The 24,076-nt window shown below is 51.8% G+C and overlaps 2 protein-coding genes across 11 annotated transcripts in view; one reads left to right on the top strand and one right to left on the bottom strand.

The window, feature by feature from the left end:
- The window catches only part of Cdhr2 (cadherin related family member 2), a 39,334-nt gene extending 31,743 nt beyond the window's left edge, over positions 1 to 7,591 (top strand). For 6 of the 8 annotated variants that reach the window (XM_087194809.1, XM_087194811.1, XM_087194806.1 and 3 more), the window contains 13 exons: positions 14 to 85; positions 496 to 545; positions 2,120 to 2,271; positions 2,431 to 2,539; positions 2,623 to 2,711; positions 3,244 to 3,312; positions 3,407 to 3,484; positions 3,591 to 3,651; positions 3,727 to 3,851; positions 4,377 to 4,490; positions 4,571 to 4,651; positions 4,840 to 4,897; positions 7,368 to 7,591. In XM_087194809.1, the coding sequence (XP_087050935.1) occupies positions 14 to 85; positions 496 to 545; positions 2,120 to 2,271; positions 2,431 to 2,539; positions 2,623 to 2,711; positions 3,244 to 3,312; positions 3,407 to 3,484; positions 3,591 to 3,651; positions 3,727 to 3,851; positions 4,377 to 4,490; positions 4,571 to 4,651; positions 4,840 to 4,897; positions 7,368 to 7,511 (1,202 nt within the window). In that variant the 3' untranslated portion in view covers positions 7,512 to 7,591. Of the gene's footprint in view, positions 1 to 13; positions 86 to 495; positions 546 to 2,119; positions 2,272 to 2,430; positions 2,540 to 2,622; positions 2,712 to 3,243; positions 3,313 to 3,406; positions 3,491 to 3,590; positions 3,652 to 3,726; positions 3,852 to 4,376; positions 4,491 to 4,570; positions 4,652 to 4,839; positions 4,898 to 7,367 lie in introns of those variants that run through there. The other 2 variants (XM_087194807.1, XR_015444765.1) reach the window with 2 other exon arrangements.
- A 38-nt stretch (positions 7,592 to 7,629) lies between these two features.
- On the bottom strand, positions 7,630 to 21,499 carry Gprin1 (G protein regulated inducer of neurite outgrowth 1). 3 transcript variants are annotated; one of them, XM_087194813.1, is made up of 3 exons: positions 21,030 to 21,167; positions 11,444 to 11,670; positions 7,630 to 11,333 (listed from the first exon to the last, which is right to left on the bottom strand). In XM_087194813.1, the coding sequence occupies exon 3, from the start codon at positions 11,196 to 11,198 to the stop codon at positions 8,637 to 8,639; it is 2,562 nt and encodes an 853-aa protein (XP_087050939.1). In that variant the 5' UTR covers positions 11,199 to 11,333; positions 11,444 to 11,670; positions 21,030 to 21,167; the 3' UTR covers positions 7,630 to 8,636. The 3 variants fall into 3 exon arrangements, with proteins under 3 accessions (XP_087050939.1, XP_021094808.2, XP_004836381.2); XM_021239149.2 differs by lacking the exon at positions 21,030 to 21,167 and adding an exon at positions 21,383 to 21,499 and having other exon boundaries at positions 7,630 to 11,670; XM_004836324.3 differs by having other exon boundaries at positions 7,630 to 11,670; positions 21,030 to 21,187.
- Between the last annotated feature and the right edge of the window lie 2,577 nt (positions 21,500 to 24,076).

Raw genomic sequence — 24,076 nt, 5'->3', positions numbered from 1 at the left:
CTTGTCTCTCTAGGAAGTCTCCCCATCACCATCGAGGATGTGAATGACAACGCACCCTATTTTCTGCCGGATAATAAGACTTTCGGTAAGTGGCAGCCCAGTCTTCACCGCCCCCACCTCCTTGTGCCACATAGACCACCCTTGGGCACTGCCATAGGCCCACCTTAGGCCCAGGGGGGCCTTAGAAAGGGATGAAGGGCTCTAATTCTCCTCCTCCAAGGGTTGTACCTGGAGGGGACCCCTGAATTTTTTATTCCCAATCTGCCTCATCAGATGACTGGGCCTGAGCCAGGCCCTCCCCCCTTGGGCCTCAGTTTCTCCATCTATACAATAGGAGGTAGACGACTTGGTGATGACTGGCTCAGGTGTAACTGTAGTAGGAATCTCTTTTGGCAAAGGGGTTGAGAGCAGGTTTGAGGGGTGGAGCCTGAGCTGGGCTGGTGGGCAGGCAGGCACTGCCCCACCGCACTGAACATTTCCTGCTCAAACTTGTAGTGATCATCCCGGAACTCGTGATACCCAACCAGCAGGTGGCTTCCGTTCAGGTGAGTCCTTGGCTCCGCCTTTGTTGGTCACATTGGCCTCAGGGGACATGGGGCTAAGGCCTTCAGCTTTTAAGCTGCCCCGCCAGTGTTTGAACACTAGAAAGGATGCACTCTAACTTAGAAAAACACAAACTGCAAGACAGAAACAAACACCTGCCTAATTGGTCTGATCAAATTCCACTAATTGTTCAATTTAGTAGTCATAAAAATTTCATGACCATAAATGGCACTTTGCAGGCTTGATTTTTCTGACTACACCAGAATTCTTGAGTATGATAGAGAAATCATAGCCTATTTTAAATTAAATGAGTTATTTCTAGTTAAATAATTTCCACAGAACAATTATAAAAAATCGTTCCACTTTGTTATGGCTTTGGATATGGGTGTGTTCAGTAGAGGCAGTTTCTGTGCTGTGGGGAGTGAGGCCTCCCCCAGGGTGCCACGATGCCTGGCTGGGCCTCTTCTTGACCTAGAGATCTTCTATGCCTCTCTGGGACTCAGTTTCTCTCTTTGAGAAGCAGCTGGTGGTTCCTGGAAGGCAGAAAGAATCTGGGTGCCACCTGGATTGCTGTGAGAAGGACATGGGTGTACCTGGGAGACAGACAAGTGTAGACAGGAGATGGGGTGCCTGAGCACCGTAGAGACAGGGTTTCTTGTGGGCCCCAGTTTCCTCTCACAAAATGGGGAGAGAAATTCTTCCTTTTTGGGTCCTTTCAAGCCTTAAAGCAGTCAGTTGCCTAATCTTGAGCCAGTTGCACTTCTGTGTCATGATTTTTTTTTCTTAAATTCTTTTACTGGTACATTTTAGGTATACAATACATTTACGTTTATCACTGGGATCTTGTACCTTTACATGATGTATCTTTGTTCTTATTTTTTCCCATTTCCCTGCCCTTCCTTCAACTCCTGTGTCATGATTGTAGCCATGGCTTCAAATAATTTTCTTTCATTGGAAACGTGAACAGCTCCTGTTCCTCTTGAACAGTAATATCGGTGGACTCGGGGCTGTGTGTGTGGCTGTATTTTTCCCTGAAAGGCACTAGAATAAATAAGAATGTTTTGCCCCTCCTTCATTCAGCTCATAGTCTATAGGGGGATTTCATACATTAGTAAGCCCTGAAATGAGGGATCTAAAAGGAGGAAGCACACAGTAGGTGCTCAGGAAATCCGAGTGTTTCTGTATTTGTGAGTGCACTCTCACTCTTGTATGTGTGGCACTTGGGGAGGGGTGAGGCAGGATTTCTGCTGGGAAGGACTTTGGGCCATGATCCATTTAGCTCAGGTGCAGAGGAAGAGCCTTGTCCAGACTTAGATGTGCAGAGCAAGTTCACTCTCTTTTTCTTTTTTTCAGTACTGGGGATCAAACTCAGGACCTGGCAAGCTCGGTGCCACTGAGCTAAATCCCCAGCCCAAGTTCATCCTTAAAAATGCCTGTGGTGACATGGCGCACCCTGAAGCAGGCTGAGGGAGAGTTGCGGAGCAGCTTCCAGGGCACTGCGGCCTCTCATCCCTGCTGGGGACAGGAGGTCCTTGGCCTGGTCTGACCCCCATGTGTCATCCACACTTGTTCTCAGGCCAGAGATGATGACTCGGGGAACAATGGGGCCATCCAGTTCTCTATCCTCCAAGCGAATTTCCTCGCTAAGGACGGCACTACGACCCCTTCCCAGAACTTCTTCCAGGTCTCCACATTCTCAGAGGCCAATGTGTTTACTGGCAGCATCAAGTAACTTCGGGCAGCCCCTGGATGGGCAGCGGGCAGGGGTGGAGCCAAAAGAGGGTGCAAAGCAGTGAAGCACCCATCTTGGGAGGGAGGAGTGAAAGTAGGTTTCAGAGGACCCCGTCTCGTGTTCCAAGATGGAGTATGCCCCCCCACCCTCCACAGGTTGGTGACCAGCTTGGATCCCACCCTCCAAGGCACCTACCAGGTGACAGTCAAGGCCCAGGACACACCTTCGGTGGGTCCTGCGCAGGAAGACACAATCACCCTGAATGTGAGTACCGGTCCCCTCCCACCAGTGCCCTCTGCCAGCCCCTGGCCCCTAGGTCCCCATCCCTCCACCCTCTCCTCCTGTAGCTCTTCACTGTGGACCAGAGTTACCTCGTGAGGCTGCAGTTCTCCACATCCAAGGAGGAAGTGGGCTCCAACGTGAATGAGATTAAGGCGTAGGTCTGGAGAGGGAAGAAAGGGTTGGGGGAAAACCAGGAGGCTGGGCCCTGACAAGAATGGGATGGAATATGTCTCACCCCTGACCCACACTTGACCTCATACTGCTTTTTTTTTTTTGGTACTGGGGATCGAACTTGGGTCCTTGCGCTTGCCAGGCAGGCGATGGAACCACTGAGCTAAATCCCCGGCCTGACCTTATACTTCTCTTTGACCCTGTGCCCACATTACCATTCTGCATGCCCCTAGCATTCCATACCCAGCCAAAGACAGTAGAGCTTTAAACACAGTTGTCATGTACAGTTTTGAAGGCTGTGTACTGCACAAGCATACTGCTTGCTAAGCTGCAAACCCAGCCCCAAAGGAAGGGGTTTCCTTTTCCAGTTTGCACAGTGGTGCTGCCTGCTTAGCCAGCAGAGCTACTGTGTTCCTTTTTCCTTCACACAACTCCTAATTCCACTGGCAGAGCCCAGGGCACAGGTCTGGGCGAAGGCCTTATCCTAGGCATCTGTGACACCTGCCCCTTTGTAGGGCCCTTGCCCAGGCAACCAAGACTTCCGTCTACATTGTGAACATTCAGGACACAGACTCCTTGGCCAGGTAAGTGCCCCCTGTGGTTGGGCAGGAGAGAGACAGGCAGTGAGGCTGACCGGGCTCTGATCTGCTGACTCTTTCCCCACCTCACCTCTCCCAGAGCCCAAGCCCACTCCTACCTTGATGCCTACTTTGTCTTCTCCAATGGGACGGCCCTGACACTTAGCCAGCTGAGTATGTGAGTGGGGCTGTCCTTGGGGATGGGTGGAGGGTGGGCCTGAAGCCCAGGGTGCCGGTGATCCTCGACCCTTGACTCTCGGGGCTGAGCTGGGTTCTGTGGCCAGGATGATCCAGAGCGAACAGGAAGCGCTCACACAGCTGCTGCAGCTGGGGCTGGTGGTGCTGGTGAGTGGAAGCAGCAGTTGTGGGGAGGGGAAGGGTATGGCCCCCTCAGCTGCCCTCACACCTCTTCTTCCCCAGGGCTCCCAGAAGAGCCAGGAGTCAGACCAGGCAAAGATGCTCACCGGAATCATCATAGGATTGGCAGTGGCTTTGCTGCTGGTCCTTGTGATTGTGATCATGGCCTTTGTGTGTGTGCAGAAGAGGTGCTGATCCCATTGCCCCCTGGGCTCCATCATCCCATCGACCCTCCCCCTTCCACTGCCCGAGACATGGATGGGTAGGGGTAGAAAAAGTTTGGGTCTAGGCCCCAGGTATATGTGTGTCCCATTACCAGTGACCTGTTGTGAGATCTTGAGTGAGTCTCTTCCCCTCCCTGAGCCTCCGTTTCCTCATCCGAAGAATGGACACAACACTAGATTCCTTGATGTAGTCACGGTTGTCATGTGCATCTCACACCAGCACGATGCCTGGCACAGCATCTATACTTTGTAGATACTGCTTCGTTCCCTTACCAGGATGCCCAGAGTCAGTAGTCACATTTGGGTTTGAGTCCAGGCTTTGCCACTGGCTGCCTGTGTGGCCTTTGGCAAATCACTTCCCTTCCCTGGCTGTTCTTTCTGTAAAATGGAGTCTCTGCTCTCACCTGCCAGGATGGTTGTGAAGCCACACTGTCAAGGCTTCCACTAGGCCAGCAGTGAAAGTGTGACTCCCTTCCTGATTCTCTGCAGCTACCACCGGAAGCTCCGGGCTATGAAGGCTAGCAAGGAGGCTCAGAAGACCACAGCTGGGGTGATGCCTTCAGCCCCTGCCATCCCTGGGACTAACATGTACAACACTGAGCGGTGAGCAGGGGTCAAAGGTGGCCAAGAGACCAGGGGAGGGGACTGAGGGCCACAGCTGCTTGACCAGGTTTCCTCTCCAGGGCCAACCCTATGCTGAACCTCCCCACCAAGGACCTGGGCTTGGAGTACCTCTCCTCCTTCAGTGACTCAGACAATGTCAGGTGAGGCACCTGCCCCTCCGTTTGGTGGTGGTGATGGTAATGATGGTAGTAATGGTGGTGCTAGAGGTAGCAGTGAGAATGGTTGTGGTAACAGTGTTGGTGGCAGCAGTAGGGGTGGAGGTGGCAGGGCCCACGGTTAGGGAGGACTGGGCCTCCCAACAACCCAGGCTCGACCACTTCTCCCCCAGCCTCAACTCCCTAGATGAGAACTCTGTGGACCTGGGCATGAACAGTCAGCAGACCAAGGTAAGGCGGGGGATGCGCTTCTGACTTGGGAGCCTTCTCCGAAGGCAAGGGATGAAGGACAGAGCAAGGAGGGCCTGCTGCTGACACGGGCAGCCTTGGCTCAGTGCACCAGGCCTCAGAAAGCCCCACACCTTTGGAGTAAGGTCCCATCCCTGCTTCTCCCCTCATTCCTCACGTGACCCATGGTAGATGACTTCCTGCCTCCGGTTCTCAGTTTTCTCATCTGTAAATGGGGATCAGAACATCAACCTTGCAGGGCAGTAGTGCAGATTAAAGAGCAGACATAAAAGCATTTGGCACAAAGCAACAGCTCAGAAATCTGGCTCTGCTCCTTTCTAGCCTTTATGTAAGAGCTGGTGGGGTGGAGGAAGAGATCCAGAGATGAATGCATAGCAAAGGAGACAAACAGTACCATCATTTGTTAACTAGGTTAGTTCGTTAGGTGAGTTAAAGGGTTCACAGCCTGGGCTGCTGTTTAGAATCACCTGGGGAACTCTTTAAAAATACCAGTGCTCTGGTCACACCCATAGATCTGATTCTGTAGCCCAGGGAGGAGCCACAGCACAGATACCCTGTCAAAGCTCCTCAGGAGATTCCAAGGTCCAAGCAGGGTTGAGAAGCCCTGCAGCTTGGTCAGCGGGCTGGGAGGGGCTCCAGAAGCAGAAGGAATGGCCACCTCTCCTGCCCCAGAGGAGGCGCTCTCTAAGGCCCCTCGAGCCGCATAGGTGAGCTTCTGTCACCGCCAGTGGAGGCATCCAGCCACCACTGACCCTAATCCAGCCTACTCTGGGTCCCAGGCTTGTCTGGTGCCTGCCCCCCACCCCCTGCCCCGCAGCTCCAGCTGCCCTCATGTTTCAGTCCTTATTTTCCTCTGAGGACTCCTTGCTTGGAAAGATTTGGTCAACCAAAGCCTCTCTTGGGCTTTAAAATACTAGAAGGCTGCACAGGGCTCCAGCGTCTCACAGTGCAGAGAATCTGGCAAATGGCCCCCTAAGGATGGGTGTTGTGAGAGGCAACCCGGGCAATCTCCAGGCATGGCTCATCCCTGAATAGACCAGCGAATGTCTGAGAGACTGAAAGTAGGAAGGCCAATCGTGCTGTGGGAGCGAGGGCCCCCCAAGCTAGGGCTGGGCCTGTGGTCTGGGCAGGAGTGGGAGCCATGAGAGAAGAGTAGAGAGGGGAGCTGGCCGTGACACAGAGAGACTTCAAAGCCAGAGGACCTAAGACTTTGTCCAGGGAGGGAAAAATTTCTAGGAAGCTGCCTTCATCCCCTCTCCTGCTGCAGTGGGTAGGTCTTGGAGGTCTTTGGCAGGCCTAAGAGGCCCTGGGGTCCTCTCAGGAGCCACCTGCCTCTCTTCTCCCTTGGCTGGGTGAGGACTCTGGTGAGGTCTTTTCCTGCCAATCCTTGGGTGCTGTGACTTGCCCAGGAGCTCCATAAATGTGTAGGGGAAGGTGTGAGTGACATGAGAAATCATCAGTTCCTACCTTTCCCAATAACCAACAGGAAAACTGAGCCCAGAGAGGGATGCTGATTTTCTCAGTCAGCTTGCAGGCAGGAGCAGACCTGAACTCAGATCTCTGGTCTTGGGGACCAGGTCACATTACTCTGGGTGGTTCTGCTCCCTGCTTGGTACCAGTGGCAAGGCTCTGTGGAACATAGGCAGAATATTTAGCCCCTCTGGGGCCCCTCAGATGTTCCACTGTTTACCAGGGACTGGAACAGCCCCAGTCTGGAAAAAGCCCTTGGAGTACCTTGGGGAGTGGGCCCTGTGAGCATCTGCAGTGGAGTAACTCAGCCTGTGAGCCCGGCACTCCTGAGGGTGTGTGTGTGACTGGCAGGATACATGTGTGGCATGTCACATGGAAATGGGGAAGAGGAAGGGTAAGAGAAACATGGAAGTGTGTACCATGATGAACTGCCAGTGGGAACTAGATGTGACATGTCCTTCTGAGGGTGGCAGAAGAGATCCCAGATTCAACCAGGGGCAGTGCTGTACCATGGCCAGGCATTAGGTCTGCAAGACTAGTGGCCCAAACCTACCCTGGCCCATCAGTGCCCACATGACCTCTCTCAGGGGACAGCTGTGGCTGTTTCAGGCAATGGATGGACCCTGCCCAACATGGTGCCTGCTGGGGGTGCAAGGAGGCAGATTGATGGACTGGCTCCTTGGCACAGGACACAGGGCTGGACATTACTCAGGACTGTGGTGGGCACCAGAATGCTGCTCTGTCTGTGGGCTGGGTAGACAAAGGCCAGAGATGACCCCCCATACCCACCCCTTCACCCGAGCCCATCAGCACCACCCTTGGCTGTGACCACCTCTGGGACACAGCCCCAGGAGACTGAGGTCCCAAGAGGAGCAGAAGGGCATCCCAGCTGAGGAGCCATCTGGTCTTGGGCTTGAAGGCCCAACTGCACCTCTAGGGTCGGGTAAGGTCACTCCATCATCAACTTCCCCTGCTCCCCCAGAAGGAGCCTCCTCACAATGCACCAGAACCGAAGTCAGAGCCTGAGCCCCTGAAGACTGTGCTGTTGAGAAAGGCAGCCCCAAGAGGACAGCAGCAGGAGGGCTTGTCCTTCACCAATGCTGGCCTGGACACCACAGACGTGTGATGGAGGCCCCCACTCTTCCAGCACCCCGGAAACTACACCCACTCCTCTCCAGATATGATAATAATAATATGTGCTATTGCTTTGCTTTCTGCTTTCAGTTAATCACTGCACACAAGGATTGGGGAAAGATTTTATTACCAATGTATACTGTGACAGTTGTAGCCAAAAAATCAAGGCTGGAGGGGTGGGGACAAGGGCACTGAGTGGTCACAAGGGTCTTGTGGGGACTCACTGCACAGGGGGGACAAGGGCTTGAAGAGTGGTCTTCAAAGGACAACTGTGGTTGTAGAATGAGCGCTCCAGCCTGTCCCCAATGGCCAAGACTCGTTATCACCCAAGCTGCAATGGCTAGAGATCATCTGTGAGCCTCACTGTGACCTCCAGTCCTGCCTGAGATCCTCTGACCCTCCTGTGCTGTCCCTCTCAGCTGAGGTCCCAGGGCGCTTCTAAGCCTTTGGCCCCTCTGGGGATTGTGAACCAATGAGGGATGTGAAACGGTGGTGGTGGTGGGGCTATCGGAGAGGAGATCGGGCTGGGGGATGGGCCAGGTGTGTGGGAGAGGGGAGTTGGGGAAGGACCACCAACAACATGCAAGAGACGCCAGCCACAGGGCTGTAGCACTGTGTGGGGATTCACTCACGTGTCCAGAAACCCACAGGCCACCAGAGCTTCACATTCAGAGCTCAGCACACTTGGGTCCTCACTCACCAGTCCTTGCACACATGGAGGATCACTTAGAGATTTGCATGCAGTCTTTCCCAGCTCAGTATTGGCCCCCCTGGAGATCTCAATGCCCCAGGCTGGCCATCTCTGGAGCCTGCCTCAGCTCTCAGGGGTGGGAAGTAGGGGTGCTGAGCAGGTCCCCGCCTCACCCAGTGTGACCAGGAGAGGGAGTACCTGGGGACTGATGGGGTAAAGGGGGCGCAGGGGTGGGTTTCTGGGCTCATGGCTACCAAGGGACTGGGTAGGGGGGTTCATTTGTGTGTTTGGGAAAGAAGAGGTTGAGAAGCCCCTTGAGGCTGCCTGCCCCTCGCACACCGAGGGGACTGGACCCCTTCTAGGGCCCTGGGGTCAAGAAGGGAGCCTGAGACAGTTGGCGACCCGGGTGTACAAAACGGGGGCAGCTCATTCAGCCGTGGGTCCTGCCCGAGAGCAGCACCGCGGCCGGCGCACACTCTGCAGGAGTGCGCGAAAGAGGCCAGGTGGGCGTTTGGCAGCGCCGTCCGGGGGCGCGGCGCGCACGGAGCCCGCACGACCCGGGCCTGCTCGTGCGGCGGGCAGAGGCGCCGGCGCCCCTTGGCGGCCATGCTCCTCGATCTGTCGCTCCAAGTGCTTCTGGATGGCCATGCCCAACACTTCCACTTCCATGGAGGCGCCGTACACCTCCCACGTCATGCCCTTCTCGTCCCAGCTCACGTCGCGCACAGGCTCGGCCGCCTCTTGGGGCGTCAAGGCTGCGGCCAGCGCCGACCCCGGGCGCACCCGAACTTCGGGGAAAGCAGGGGGCGCGGTGGGTGGCGCAACAGCCTGTGGCGTCATGGGCCCGGTGGCCACGGAGCGCGTCTCGGTGGCGCCCAGCGACACCTGCAGGCCCGCGTCCCGGCGAGAGGGCGGCCTGGGCGCGGGGCTGGGTGCGCGTGGAGCCCCCTGGAAGCTGAAGGCCGGGCCGCCCGCGCCGTCCTGCGGAGACATGGGGCTCACGGCCACCGACACACAGGCCTGGGCGCCCGCCTGCGTTCCCGCGTCCTCGCGCGGAGGCGGTGGGGCGCTTGCGTCCCACGATGGGGCCTTGGTGAAGTTGTCACGAGTCCGTGGCCCCTGTGGGGGCACTGCGGCCTCTGCTCGAGGGCTTCTCTGGGCCCCAGCAGCCGCCAGGTCTTTCTGGCAGGCCTCAGTGTTGGGGACCGGCTGTGACTCCACACGACTGCTCCCGCCAGCCCCTGCAAACGGGGCTGACCCGCAGGGTTTGCCATCTGATTGCCTGGAAGAGGAGGGGATACACTTTTCCGGGGACAGAAGGACCATCTTTCCTGAGGACGAGGACGGGGACTCTGCTTTTCTCGGAGATGCAGAGCCAGCCTTCCCCTGGGCCACAGGCTCCACCTTCTCAGCCCCAAGGAGCTCTGCTTTCTCTGAGGGCGAGGGCGCAGGATCCATTTTAGATGCCCCTGGCTGCTCCTTCTGCAAAGACAATGCCTTTGCTTTTCCTGACGCCGAGGCACCCTCATGCGCAGAGGGCTTTGTTTCTGTTTTGCCCCCAGCCTTCTGCTCCACTCTCCCCAAGGCCCTGGTTTCCGCTTTTGTGGAGTTCACAGGATTCTCCTTCTCTAGAAAGAGGGGATCTACCTTTCCCTCTGGGACAGCTTCTACCTTTTCTGAACCCATGGGATCCATCTTCTCCAGGACTGTTTTTCCTGGGGTTGTAGGGGGCACCTTTCCTAAAGACACAGAGTCCATGTCTCCAAAGGGGACAGTTTCTACCTTTCCCCTGCTCAAGGGATCTACTTGGCCTGAGGCTGTGGGACCAGCCTTCTCCAAGGACTGTGGATCTCCTTTCTTCTCAGCCACTGCCTCAGCTTTTACTGCAGATGGGGGACCCCTGGAGCCCAGGGATGTGGGCTCCCCTGGACCTGAGAATACAGGGTCTGTCTTTCCTGAAGACTCAGGGTTCACTTTTCCAGAAGGTGACGTTTTTATGCATTCTATGACTGGGGGATCCGCCCTTCTGGAGGACACTTTTCCTGAGCATACAGTTTCTGTCTTCCCCACAGACACATGTTGTGTCTGCCCAGGAGACAAGGGCTCTGGCTTTCCTGAGGACATGGGATCTACCTTTCTCAAGGAGACTGGATCCATCTTGCTTGAAGACACAAGATCTACATTTTTCACAGATGTGGGACCCATCTTTCCTGAAAAGACAGGATCCATCCGTCCAGTAGACACTGTTTTTATCATTCCTATAGCCATGGGACCTCCCTCTCCTGAGGAGGAAGAGTCCATCTTTCCCTGTAACTGAGGGTCCTCTTTTACAGAGGACCCAGTTTCTGCATTGCCCATACATGCAGGATCTGTGGTCTCCAAGTGTGTAGAACCCACCTTGCCCAAGGACCCAGGAGTCACAGTTGCAAAGGACATAGGCTCTGTCTTGCCTGATGACCCTGGAGTCAGCTTTTCCAAGAGTGCAGAATCTGTCTTTTCTGTGGACATAGAATTTATGCTCTCCAAGGAAGTAGGATTCACCTTCCCTGAAGGGCCAGAATGTCTCTTTTCCGAGGACAAAAGACCCACCTTTCCAGTGGATATAGTGCCCACCTTTTCTGAGGACACAGGGTGTTCTTTTCTAGAATACTTGGGCTCCTCCTTTTGTGGGGATGCAAGATCCATGTTGCCTAAAGATACATGGTCTATTTTTCTCAAAGACCCAGGATCCTCCTTCAAGGGCGACACCGCATCCACCTTGCTGGAGCACATCAGATCTACTTTTCCTAAGGATCCAGGATCCCCCTTTCTTGAACTCATGGGATCTATCCTTCCAGCAGCCATAGCATCCCCTTTTCGAGAAATCATGGTCTCTGTCTTTCTTATCAACGTGGGATCTGCCTTCATTGAGGACCCAGCATCTTCCTTGCCTATGGAAGTGGGATTGGCCTGCTTTGAGGACTTGGAATCCATCTTCTCCAACAACATAGGATTTCTGCCGTCTAAGGATGTGGGATCAGTTTTCACTGAGGACACAGGGTCTAGCTTCCCAGGCAAGGTGGTTTCTGGTATCCCTGAGGTTGAAGCTCCATGTGCCCCTAGTGTCTCCTTGGTGATTGCCTCCTGGGGAGAGATGCAAATGGAAGGAGGGTAAGCTGAGCTCCCGGAAGGCCCCTCAGAGCAGGAGGCCCCTTCCCCAGCCCCGCTAGGGTAACTGCGTCTAGAGTCCATGCCTGGGCTTTGGTCAGGGGTGTGCTTAAAGGGTGCAGGGCTGGCCTTTTGTTGGGAGGGGCAGTAGTCCCTCATGGCCAGGCCCCCAGCACCCAGGCTTCCATCCTGTGGGCTGCAGAAGGGTTCTGAGGGGCTAGAGTCTTTCTGGAGCAGCTGGAGACAGTCTGGGTCTTCAGCACTGTTCATTTGTCCTTGTGGCCATACTTGAGTCCAAGGCTGCTGTCTGGTTCTGAAACACAAGGAGAGCAGACTGAGACTTAGGGGAGATTCGGTGGGGAAGCAGCTTCCATACATGCCTTTTCCTGCTCATCCTCTTCCTAGCAGCCTAGCTTCCTCACTGGGCTCTCTGTCTCTCTCGGGTCCCCTTCTGTCCAGAGAGCTTGGTCTAAAAACATGAATGCGACCACATCACTCCCATGCTTCATTGCACCCAGTAGCCCTCTGGATGGGGGGCAATCAAAGCACAACTTCCCCACAGGCTGACCTTTCACATTCACTACTATGTCCCCACCCTTGCCAGCTTACCCCATGCAATATGCTACCCAGAAGTTATGCATTTGCCTCTAGGGGAAGTCTGCAAACTCTGATGCCATAGGGGCCAGATTGGTCATTTAAGCAGGTTGAGTATAAAGCAAAAAGGAATCATGTGGACTATGCCAAATTGCAGCATGCATGCCTTGTGTAAATGGAACCTTGACTCCATGAGCCAAGCAATGCCCCGGAGAAATGAAACCTAATAGTCCTAGCTCTTCTAGTATCTTAAGTGGTAAATCTAGACTTTAATGTAAAATATGCTAATTAATTCAAGATTTAAATAAAAAACCCAAAACACTATGTGGGCCAAAGAAAACATGTCTGTAGGCCACCAGTTTATGTCTGGGTAGGCCCTGGAGAGCTGTGAATGTTTTACAGTCAAGAAAAGGACTAGTCAGATGTGTGTTTGAAAAGATTCCTCTAGGACAATGTGGAGGCTGAGCAGGAGGACAGGAGCTGGCCAAGACCTATGAGGAGGCAGGTCAATAGTTCATTCAATCTTTCATTCAAGCAATCCCTCATTCATTCATATAGCCCCCTCTTTGCAGCAGGCCCCAAGCAGTTGCAATAGTCTAAGTGAGGATGGCACAGCAATGAAAGGTATAAGAGAAGAATCAAGATATCCAGAGAAAATGAACAAGAACCAATGGCTGTAGTTGGTGATGGTGAGGGTGGCCTGCAGGATACTGGCTAGGATGGGGGCTGCTGGATGGGAGGTCAGGGATAAACGGGAGGTTGGTCCATTCCAGATGAGCTCAGTTTGTGGTGCCTCGGGAACATTCAGGAAGAGGGTCAGCAGGGAACTGGATCTGCAAGCAACTCCATTCTGTTGCACACTCAGCAGCCAGAGTGAGCAAGTGAGCAGAGCTCCTGATTCCCCCCAGACCTGCTCCACAGTCATCTTCCTAGTGCTCAGGCCAGAATCCCTCTTGACTTTTTCTCATATCCCATGTCCTGTCCATCAGAAAAATATAATGGATCTATCTTCCATTCTGGCCACTGCCCCAGGCTAACCCCCATTCCCTCTTATCTGGATTACCCTTGCTTTTTTCTTTCACCCCATCCAGGTTATTCTTAAACAGCCACCAGAGGAGTCTTAGTAAAACCCAAGGCAGATCATGTCCTGCCCAGAACCATGCAGTGTCTTTCTATTTTACACAAAGTAGAAGCAAACTTCCAGTAACTCACAAGACACTGCATTTTCTGACCCCATCACCTTTTATGGCCTTTTCCCTACTACTCTCTTTTCCATTATGCTGCTTCAGCCCCCTCCTGGTGGCTGTCACACTGATCTTAGATACCCTCTGCCTCAAGGTCTTTACACTGGATGTTTCCTTTGCCTGGAATGCTGGGAGAGGGTGCTGGGTGGCAGGTGTGGACTGCAGATATCTGGCTCATCCATTCCCTGAGTTCTTTCCTGTTCCATCCTATATAAAACAGCTTCCTCCCCAACTCTGGATAGCATTCTCTGTCCACTCTTCCCACTGAGCTCTTCTCTATAGTAGCTGTTACCATCTGACATTAATCATATATTTCTTTATTATTTATGGTTGTTTGTTTCTTTCATTAGAATGCCAGCTCCAGGAGGGTGAAGACATTCTTGTGCTCATTGATATGTTCTCCAGAGTCAAGAATAATGACACAGTAAATAAGCTCCAAAAAAATATTCATTACATGAATGACTGAATAATCTTAGGTGTAGATCTAACCACACTTCTCCTGGATCAAAACTCTCCTCACACATGTTAGGAAATTAAGTTGGTTGTAATTTTTTGGAAGGACATTTATGATTTTCTATCAAAGTTTATAATGCACATAGCATGTGAGGCAGCAAGTTCACTTCTAGGGATGGTCCTGAAGACAGAGTGATAGTGCATCAGGGAGCACAAATGCATGGCTGGTACTGCGAAGAAAACCAGGGAGCAGGGCCTGTGACATGTGGGACAATCACCTGGAACAGCACATAGCTGCTAAAACATGTGGAGTGATAAGGGAAGATGCTCAAGATAAGCTGAATGAAAAAAGACATGTAGGGTTCAGCATAGGTTCTAGGTTCCTGTGCAAGTAGCCAAGGAGAAGATCAGACACATATGTATGGGTTTATTTATAAGGAGAAAATTTCCAGATGGAATCCCACAAAACTTTGAGTGGCGATTGTGTCTTGGAAGTAAGACAAGGGATCTGAGGGTGGGAGAGACTTTTTTTTTGTATGCCCCTTTGAGATGTCAAAGTGTGGGTTATGCATGCACAAAGTATAATCATGCCTTACTTAATGACTGGGGTATGTTCTGAGGAATGTCTTGTTGGCAGTTTTGCCATTGTAGGAAAGTCATAGAATGGACTTAGTCTGGACCAATAACTCAGTGTAGTCGTTGGATGCAATCAAGATATGTGCTAAACAAAAGATGGATGAGCCTGCTGCTTGGGTAGCACAGCATACTGTCTTGCAGTAAACTTTATTTTTATTATTTATGTTTTGTGGTACTCAGGATTGAGCCCTGGGCATCTGTACTGAGCTACAGTCCCATCCCTTTTTTGGGTTCTATGCTGGGGATTAAACCCACGACCTTGCACATGCTAGGTAAATGCTCTGACGCTGAGCCATACTCCAGCCCCCCATTCCTTTTTAAGTGTAATTAAGTTTTACAAATTTTGAGACTAGATCTCACTAAGTTGCTAAATTGACCAGGCTGACCCTGAACTTGCAATCCTCCTGCCCCAGCCTCCCAGGCGTGTATCACCATGCCTGCCTAACTTTATTTTCTAATAGGTAGGAATATGCTTCAAAATAATAATAAAAAGTACAATATACTATATATATAAACTAGTAACATTGTTACAGTATTACCATAATCAAGTATTATGTACTGTGTGTAACTATGTGATATAGTTTTATACAACCACAACACAATACATTTATTTATACAAGCATCACCACAAACATGTAATATGTTGTGCTAAGATATTACAAAGGCTTCATTATATTCTTTTTTTTTTTTTTGGTATTGGGGATCAACTCAGGACCTTGTGCTTGTGAGGTATGAGGCAGCACCACTGAGCTAAATCCCTGGCCCCATATACTCTTATGGGACCACCATTGTGTATACCAATCTATCAGTGACCAAAGTGTCATTATGTGGTACACAACTGTACTTTTTTAAAAAAACAGAAAAAAATAGAAACTTTTAATGACTCCCTATCACCTTTAGTCCATCTCTTTTTGTTTCTGGTACCGGGGACCGAACTCGGGACCTTGTGCTTTCGAGGCAGGCGCCGGAACCACTGAGCTAAATCCCCGGCTCCATCTCTTTAATGTACTTCTTAATTTTTTTTTTTTTTGTACCGGGGATCGAACACGCTTGCACAGCAGGTGGTGAAACCACTGAGCTAAATCCCCCGCCCTCTTTAATGTACTTCTAAAGCCCTACCCACCTGTTTGCCTGGTGGGATTTATCTTTCATTACCTACCTACTCCTACCCTCAAAGCATGTATACACACACACACACCATGAACACCCCTCCATGGGTTTGTCCATGAACCTGACAGCCATTTCAGCCTCTGCTGGGGTAGTCTTTCCCCCCTCCTTGTCTGGCTACTGCTTGTTAAACCTTCAGGTCTCCATGTGAATGCTTCCTCTTCTAGTGAGTCTTCTTTGCCTACCAGCTTCCTCTGTGTTCCCATGGCCTCTTGTTCTTTGCCTAATCAGAATCATGTCACTCTGCATGACCCATTTACATTTCTGGGTCCCCAACTTGACCTTAAGTTCCTGAGTAGGAGTTCCATTAATACTCTTTACTGCTGGATTCCCCATGCTTTGAGGTTGAGACCTGGGCAGAGGGATAAGAATCATCACAAAGATGGGGATACAGGAGCCCAGACAGTGTTGAGAGGATGGGTGGAGTACTGTTTTTGTGTGTATGAGGAGTTCAACTGGGGTGTCTGTGGGATTTATTGGGGGGCATGTGGGAATCAGGTGGAAGATAGGTCTGAAGCACAAGAGATATTTTGGCTGGAATTCTTTGGATCTGATTTTCATCTGCATTAAAAGGAGGCGTTGGAAAGTTATCAGTGTGCAGGAGTGAGAAAGGCATCAGATTAGAGTGGTATAGATGGTCTTTGCTTGTAATAATGACATGAAAAGAAATAAACATTTTCTCCCATAAGAAAAACAATAGAGCAAGGGAGGTGATTAAAGACTTCTGACATCCTCCGAATGAGGGAGATGAGAGGGAGTGGTGGGGACTATGGCAAACTGGAGAGGATTCATCCCTTCTAAAGGGGTAAATGCACACAATTCCTGCCAGTTGTGGCCACATAGGAATTCATCCCATTCACTCAACATTTATTAGGCACATATGCAATGTTCTAGGCACTGTTCATGGTTTTGGGGATACAAAAGTAAGGCGTGTACGGCCCCTATCCTCCATGTGCAGAAATATTAGAAAGAGTGTAAAAACAAGGAGCAAATGAATGATATAATTTCAAATACTGGGTGCTGTGAAGACAAAGGAGTTGGCAGCTGGTTTGGTTATGTGATCAAGAAAGACTTCTCCAAGGAGGTTAGCACATGAGCCAACCATGAAAAGGCCAGAGTGGCTGGAGCTGAGCTGGAAGTCGAAGAGGGAGGAAGGGAGAAAAATAGGCAGTAGCGAGCTGTGCAGGGCTTAGGGAGATGGGAGCTTATCTATCCTAAGGGGGCTGGGAAACCCCTGGAGTGTTTTGAGTGGGGGAGTGAATGGCTTTTACTTGGCCAGGTATCATGATTCACTGAGCAAACTCATAAATCTGGATTTTTAATATTTTATAATATTAACGTGTGTGTGCATGCATGTATGTGTGGTATGAGAGAGAAGGCCTAGGGCCTTCATAATGATCTATGTCATCAGTCTCCTTGCTTTTTTTTTTTTTGTACCGGGGATCAAACTCGGGACCTTGCGCTTGCAAGGCAGGTGCCGTAACCACCAAGCTAAATCCCCAGCCCAGTCTCCTTGCTTTTTAAAGATTTATTTTGAGACAGGGTCTCACTAAGTTGCTTGGTTATGAAATCTGGGCTTGAATTTGTGATCCTCCTGCCCTAACCTTCCAGAGTGCTGTGATTACAGTTGGCTCATTTTTAAAATGACACAAAGACCAAACAAAACACTCCTGTAGGCCAACTTTGACCCCGAGGCCACTGCCTTGTGACCTGTGACCTATCCCGTGACAGGGTCTGTGGAAAAGCCTGTTATAAGCCAGAGCGACTGGGCAGATGGGCAAGAGAAGGGGCCCAGGTTCTGGTAAGGGCCAAGATCTGCTTGCCATGCCAGCCTTGCTTTCCTTCTCTGGAAAGTAGGAATCTGATAGGATAGGGAATTTAAGCTGCAGCGGGAAGGAGTCAGAAAAGGCTGTAGGAGAGGTGCTCTTGGTGCTCACTACCTCTCATTTCAGCCCTGGTGGCCCAGCTCTGAGATCCCTACACACCAGCCCAACCTCTGAGATTGGCCCTTGTGAGGGAGCCCCACACAAACTCCAGGCAGGTCACCACTTACAGCTCTATGGCCCCAAGCAAGGCTGTGCCCCTCACTGGGGACCCTGAAGAGCCCACCTGTGCTCCCCCGGGCTGCTGTAAGAATTAAAGGAGTGTGCAGGCTCTGCTCACTGTAGGGCTGGGCTGTGTACATGGAAGGCCTATGTTTATCTACTCAGCCTGTCAGAGCCCAGCTGTGCTCCCAGGAGGGGGCAGGGGGAGAGGGCCTGCAGCAGACACTCGAACTAGCACAATCTGGCCTTCAGATATGCCTGTGTGACCCAGAGTGCTAGAATTTTTAGTCAACTTAAAATAAAGGCATGTACTGATCAATACTTAAAAATGAGAAGATTTTGTGTGAGAATCAGATTTCCAGATTCTCCTGGGAAACTAAAATTTGGCAATGTGAGCATGCTTCTGCATAGCAACAGTCAGCCGGAGTCTTGAAGGGCTTCTTAGTTGGGCACAGGCTCTCCAATTAGCCACAATCCCCACTCCTTCCTATGGGTAGTCCTGAGGCTTACTATTGCCATCAGTCACTGCATTTGCAGCCAGGTATGGTAGCACACATCTGCGATTCCAGCATTCAGGAGGCTGAGGCAGGAGGACTGCCGTGAGTTCAAAGTCAGCCTGTGCTACATAGTGAGTTCAAAGTCAGCCTAAACTACAAAGTGAGAGCCTGTCTTGAAGAAGAAGAAGAAGAAGAATAAGAAGAAGAAGAAGAAGAAGAAGAAGAAGAAGAAGAAGAAGAAGAAGAAGAAGATGAGAAAGAGCAACAACAACAAGAACATGAACAAGAAATCACTACATTTGCACAATCACTTTTCTTATAGCTAGCCCCTAATGTATGTTACTCTCCTGGCCTATGGCCACTGAAGTTTTGACCTTTGACCTAGATGCCAAGAAAGTCAGGAGGTGTCCTTGCACAGACATTGTACATCTGCCGGGCATGTGCTATATTCCTGTTTTCCAGAGGAGGAAGCCAAGGTTCTGAGAGGCAGGCCTGGCCCAGCTGGTCATGTTCCCTCTTTGCAAACCTCCCTGGAAGAGGCTAGCTTCCAAATTCCCAGCTTGAAGTTCTCAGCCTCTGAGAGGGGATCAGGTCCAGGGTAAGGACAGAGAGCCTGATCCAGGAAGCACAAAGATGTGGGGTTAAATCCCAGCTTAGTTATCTATTTGCTTTGTGACTTTGGGTAATTTTTTCCTACTTCCTAGACCTGTTTCCCAATCTGTGAAATGAAAGTTATCTGCCTAAAGAACAATGCCAGAGGTGCTGCTCCTCAGTTCCGCCAGCTCCTTTCTGGCTCTAAATGAAACCTCAGTACCTTCTACCCACTACTCTAAGATACAGCCTGGGCCTATGGTTTCACCTCCTCTCTTTCCACCCTTTCTCTCTGTGTGCTCAGCTCCGGGCCCAGCACTCTCAGGCTCATTTTGTCATCTGGACTAGCAATAATCTCACGAGGGGAGCATTATCATCCCATTCCACAGATGAGGACACTGAAGTCAGGAGAAAAGACTTGACCAAAGACACATAGCTGGGGGGAGGAGGGGCTATAGTTCAAAGTCAGCTGTGTCTGAGCTCGAAGTCTGGTTTCTTTTTTTTCTTTCTTTTTTTTTTTGGTCTGGTTTCTTACCATGATGTCTGCCAAGATCTTGGATATTAACACTTGGCTCTTAAATCCCTTTCTGTTCTTTGAGGTCAGGCCAAGGCTCCTCTGAATCCCATGGACCTCAGAGGCAACAGTGCCAGGGAGCACTCAGTAGAGGAAGCAAGTGTCCCTACATACATACACCCACCTCCGGGAACACACATCCTATGAACAGATGAGCCTGCACACAGGTGCGTGTGACCTAACTGAAGGAGAAGATTGAAATAACCCTAAGTATACCAGGTGGTTCACCTGGTGTGCAAGGAAGTGAGCAGATGACTCGTGGAAGTCTGCACCACCTTAGGCCAGGAAAACCTTGATATATATATGTCTCCTCTATGTGCAGAATGGCTCATGTGAGTGTTTGCATCTCCAGGGAGTCACCTGGACTCTGTGAGTGTGCACATGTGTGACCACATAGCCTTCCAGTCCCACTCATGGGAGTGGTAGCCTGGGTGAGTATGCAGGCACGTGTGTCCCATTTGCAAGCAGAGGAGCACTGTGAATGCATAGAGACCTGGCTAGCCTGTTTCTTTCTCTCTAGGATTTCTTCCTAGTGTGAGTTTGGAGCCATCCCTACACCCTCAATCCAGGGCCAGGGCTTTCAAGCACCTGCAAGCATCTCCTCCCATGGTAACAGGAGGGATAAAGGCTGGTGAGGTTTTGGCAGGCATGTGTGCCTGTGAGTGTGTGTGTAAATCCCAGTCTGCTTCCTCTTGTCCCCTCCTCTGCTAGGGCCTTCAAAGGAGCAAAGTGTCCTGCCTGGGGCTGTAGGGAGAGAAGCAGTGTAGCAAAGAGTGACAGACCTTCCAGAAAAGCCCCTAGATCAGTGATGGCGAACCTTTAGAGCTTTCAATGATACAAACAGCCCACTGTGGCATGCATGCCATAGGTTCACCACCACTACCCTAGACTACTGCCCATCTGTTCATCTGTCCATCCATCCACAGGAGGAGAAGAATGGATGTGTAAACTTGGGCTAGTGTGGGTGGGGGTGAGCAACAAGCTGAGAGACAGCATGCGTGTGTCTGTGATAAGGAGTGTATTCACAAGTGTGATAGCCTATACCAGGGTCTAGGGACACATGAGGAACACCATGAGCAGTGTGAACAGGTACAAGCAGGTCAGAGAAGGCTGCAAAAGTGGCCTTGAGAGTGTTTGCTCAGGAACCATTGTTAATATGCTGTGATCTACAATGGCTGGTGTGAGTGCGTAGCTGTGCCTGTGTGTGTATGCAAGTCTTCCACTTGGTGTACTGGGTGGGTACACAGGTGGCCTTACTTATGACTCTGATGGAATGACCAAGGGCCATGCCATATGTCGTGTGTGTGTGTGTGTGTGTGTGTGTGTGTGTGTAAGACCTGTTGGCCTCGCCCAGGGATGAGGCGCCTGTGTGTGAATGCGGTGAGTGTGTGACTGCGTCCCGGAGTGTGTGGCACACTGGGTGTGCAAAGGCGAGTGTGCTCAGTGGTGCGAATAGAGCCTCTGGAGCGCCGAGCTCGCCCCAGGAAGGAGATGGATCAACGCGGGCAGACCCCTCCCCCCGGTGGCGGGAAGCGCCCCCTCCCGCACTGCCGTGCGAAACAAAGCATCCAGCCACCGCGAGAACGGACTCAGGGCCCCATTCCTATATGCAGGGCGGCCTGGGTCGCTGGGCCCCGAGGGGGTTCGGCCCGGGCTGCGGGACCCGCCCCCGCCCCGCCCTGCCCCAGTGAGGAGCCTGGAAACGGACGCGGCCGACCCAGACGCGCGCCCCACGCACACCTGGGCACCTGCCTCGGGCCGCGCCGAGGGGCTTTGAGGACCCTGGACAGCGGCTGCGGAGCAGGCGCCAGGGAACCGAGCGGGCAGAAGCCGCCGCCGGCAGGGAACGGCAGGTAAGGGCGGGGGCTTACCTGGGGGTGCAGCTGCTCCGGCTCGTCGAGCGCTGCGCTCTGGCTCCTGCCGCTGCCCCAACGGCCTCGGCTGCCTAGGGCCGGGCTGGCGGGCGGACCCGCGGACTCGGAGCCGCTGTCCCCGGAGCCGCTGTCCCCAGAGCCCGCTCCGCGCTCCCGCCCCGCGCCCCGCCCCGGGCATGCGCGCTGGCCGACTCGCGCCCTCGGAACCGGGAGGGGGCGGTGCCGGCGGGCACAAGGAGCCGAGGGAGGGAGGGGCGCCCCTCACAGGCCGCCCCTCATCCCTCCCGTGCCTGTGGCCCCTGGGATCCTGGATTCCCCGCCCTTCTCGAACGGGTTCCCATTTCACGGACCAGGAGACTGAGGGGCGGAGAGGCTGCCCATTGGCGGTGCCTGCTGGGGGCCGGGCGCGCTGTCTCGGATCTCAGTCAGCATAGCCCCGCAGACGCTCTCGCCTTCCACCGAGGAGGGAGCTGCTGCTCAGGGATGCTGCCACTTGTCCAGAACGTGCGGCGCTTGCGAGGGGACCCCGGTCGCTGTGATCTCCAAGCTCCCTCTGCGAGGAAATTTCCCGCCTCCCCCTCGGCTGCACTTCCGGCCTTCTCTGCCCCCCCCCCCGCCCCGCCCCCGGCCCTTTGTCTCGCCGCTGCCCACGCTCCCGCGCTCGGCGGGGACGCAAGCGGTGGTGCTGCGGGAGAAGCGCCTTCCATTCGCCTCTGCCGGGCTCCACAAGCAGGGTGCCCGCCCACCCTCCAGTCTATGCAAGCCTTCTCCTACTAGATACCCTCCAACAAGTCATGTCACCTCTTCCAGCCTCAGTTTCCTTATCTGTAAAATAGGACTAACATTAATCACCTGAACATCTGAAGTAGGTGTTCAGGGGCTTCCAGTTGAATCTCAATTGCCAAAGACAGGAGAACTCACTGTCCACTCCCTCTAGATTTCATAGCGGAGAAGTACTCCTTTGTTTCTTAGATTTCCGAGAGAAAATAACTGTAATTGTCTGGAAGGTGATAAACCCATTCTCGCCTGTACTATGAAACCACTTACTAAAAATGGCAACAACTAATGTTAATAAAACTTTTATTAGGCACAGACACTGTGCTAAGATTTTGTTTGCAGGCTTCATAAAATTTCAATTTCCAATCACTCAGGAGCAATATTAATGTATCACACCCACTTTTTTCTGATAAGAAAATAGTCACAGCTAGTTGATAGTGCAGCTGGGATTACAAATTTTCGAAATTTAAGTCCGGCAGGCCTCATGCTTAATTATTGTTTTTAGTCTTCTCCCTCATCCAGTGAACCATAAGTCACCGTGACCTTACAATCTTTTAAAAATCTAGATGCAAGTGAAGAAAAATCAGTGGAATCACCACCGTCTTCCTTCAACATCCCAAAGAAAGGAAAAAACCCAGAGTGGCAGACCATCGTTCAGGACCACGGACAACAACACTCCAAGGCTGCTCTCTATCTCTGATCCTGAAAATGTTTCATTCACTGCCCACAATGGCATTTAGCTCCAGAATTTGTCAGTTGTATTCCTTATTTTTCACTTCAATTCCACTCCACCCTTCAAAAATAATACCATTGGCACCAGGATACAGGTGAAGAAATTCAGGCTTAGGGAGGGTCACAAGACATGGAAAATGGCAAGAACCAACCTTTGATCTAAAACGTTCACCTTGGGGTAGGAGAATGCTCAGGGTAAATCCAGCAATATACGAGGAGGCTCAGGCAGTTGTTCAGGTGAAGGATGATAACAACTGACCCACAAGAAGGTCTGTTGGGATGGAGAGGAGAGGCAAGACTCAGTGCCTATTTAGGGGTAAAAACCAATAGGCATGGGTGTAGGTACAAAGGGAGACAGGATTCTGCTGCCCCTGAGGTCCTGCCTTGAGGAGTCAGTTGAATGGAAGACATACACCTTTTGAGCCCTGGGAGTAGGAAGGGCTTCTGGGATGGCCACACTGAGACTTAAAAGTGCAGCGTTCTGAAAGAGTCACAGCTGAAGACAGACTAGGAATTCCACCAACTGAGAGCTGATGAAGGAGGTTGTGTGAGGGATGTTGACACACAGAGGGAGAGTATAAACAAAATAGGGAGACATAAGGGCCCTAGGCCATCCTGAGGAGCACCAGCACTGAGGGACTTGCCAGGAAAAGGAAGCTGCAAAGAAGAATGAGAAGCAGAGGACTGAGAAGCCACTAAAACCCAAAAGAGTGTGATGATTCAGAACCAAAGGGAGAGAATGTTCCAGAAGGAAGGCAGTATCAGCCATATCAGGAAGGCAAAATGTGGCCTGAAAGGTGTTCCTTAGATTGAAAAGAAGGTAATTGGAGGGCCGGGGATTTAGCTCAGTGGTTCCGGGGCCTGCCTTGCAAGTGCAAGGTCCCGAGTTCGATCCCCGGTACCAAAAAAAAAAAAAAAAGAAAAGAAAAGAAGGTAATTGGAAACATGATGTCTTGGTTACTTTCTTATTGCTGAGACAAAATACCTGACATCCAAAGTTAAAGGAGGAAAGGTTTATTGTAGCTCACAGTTTGTAGAGGTTTCAGGCAATTGTCAGCTGGCTCCAGGACAGGGTGGCATGGCAGAGGGGGATTGCAGAGGAGAAACAGTTCATGGCAGGCAGAAGGCAGCAAAGCAGCAAAGTAGTGAAGAAGCAGCAATCCATTACAGCAGCCCTCTTTCTGTCCCTTATATTCTATCTAGGCTACATGCCTTTAGGAGTGGTGGCACTCACATCCAGGGTGGGCCTTACCATTATCCATACCCAGATCTATGCCAAATAAACCAGTGGACTAATTTAGTAATCACACACCCTTGATCCCAGCATCACACAGTTAATCCCAGCATCACATACAATCCTAGTATCACACACTGTAGATCCAGTCATCTCTGAAAGGCCCTACCTATGACCATATGAGGCTTTGGGGGAAACAGCCATAACACTTAATAAGCACAACATCAGTGAAGTGGTGGGAGTGGAAGGTCAACTTAGTGGGGGGCAGATTCGGGAGTACGTGAGAGTAAGGAGTAGACAA

This window comes from Heterocephalus glaber, unplaced genomic scaffold, assembly GCF_053883595.1.
Source record: "Heterocephalus glaber isolate CG9 unplaced genomic scaffold, H.glaber_assembly_v1.0 deba00001606, whole genome shotgun sequence".
In the NCBI taxonomy this organism is placed as follows: Eukaryota; Metazoa; Chordata; class Mammalia; order Rodentia; family Bathyergidae; genus Heterocephalus; species Heterocephalus glaber.
The sequence above is the reverse complement of the archived record's forward strand: the minus strand, read 5'-3'. Positions and strand labels throughout refer to the sequence as shown.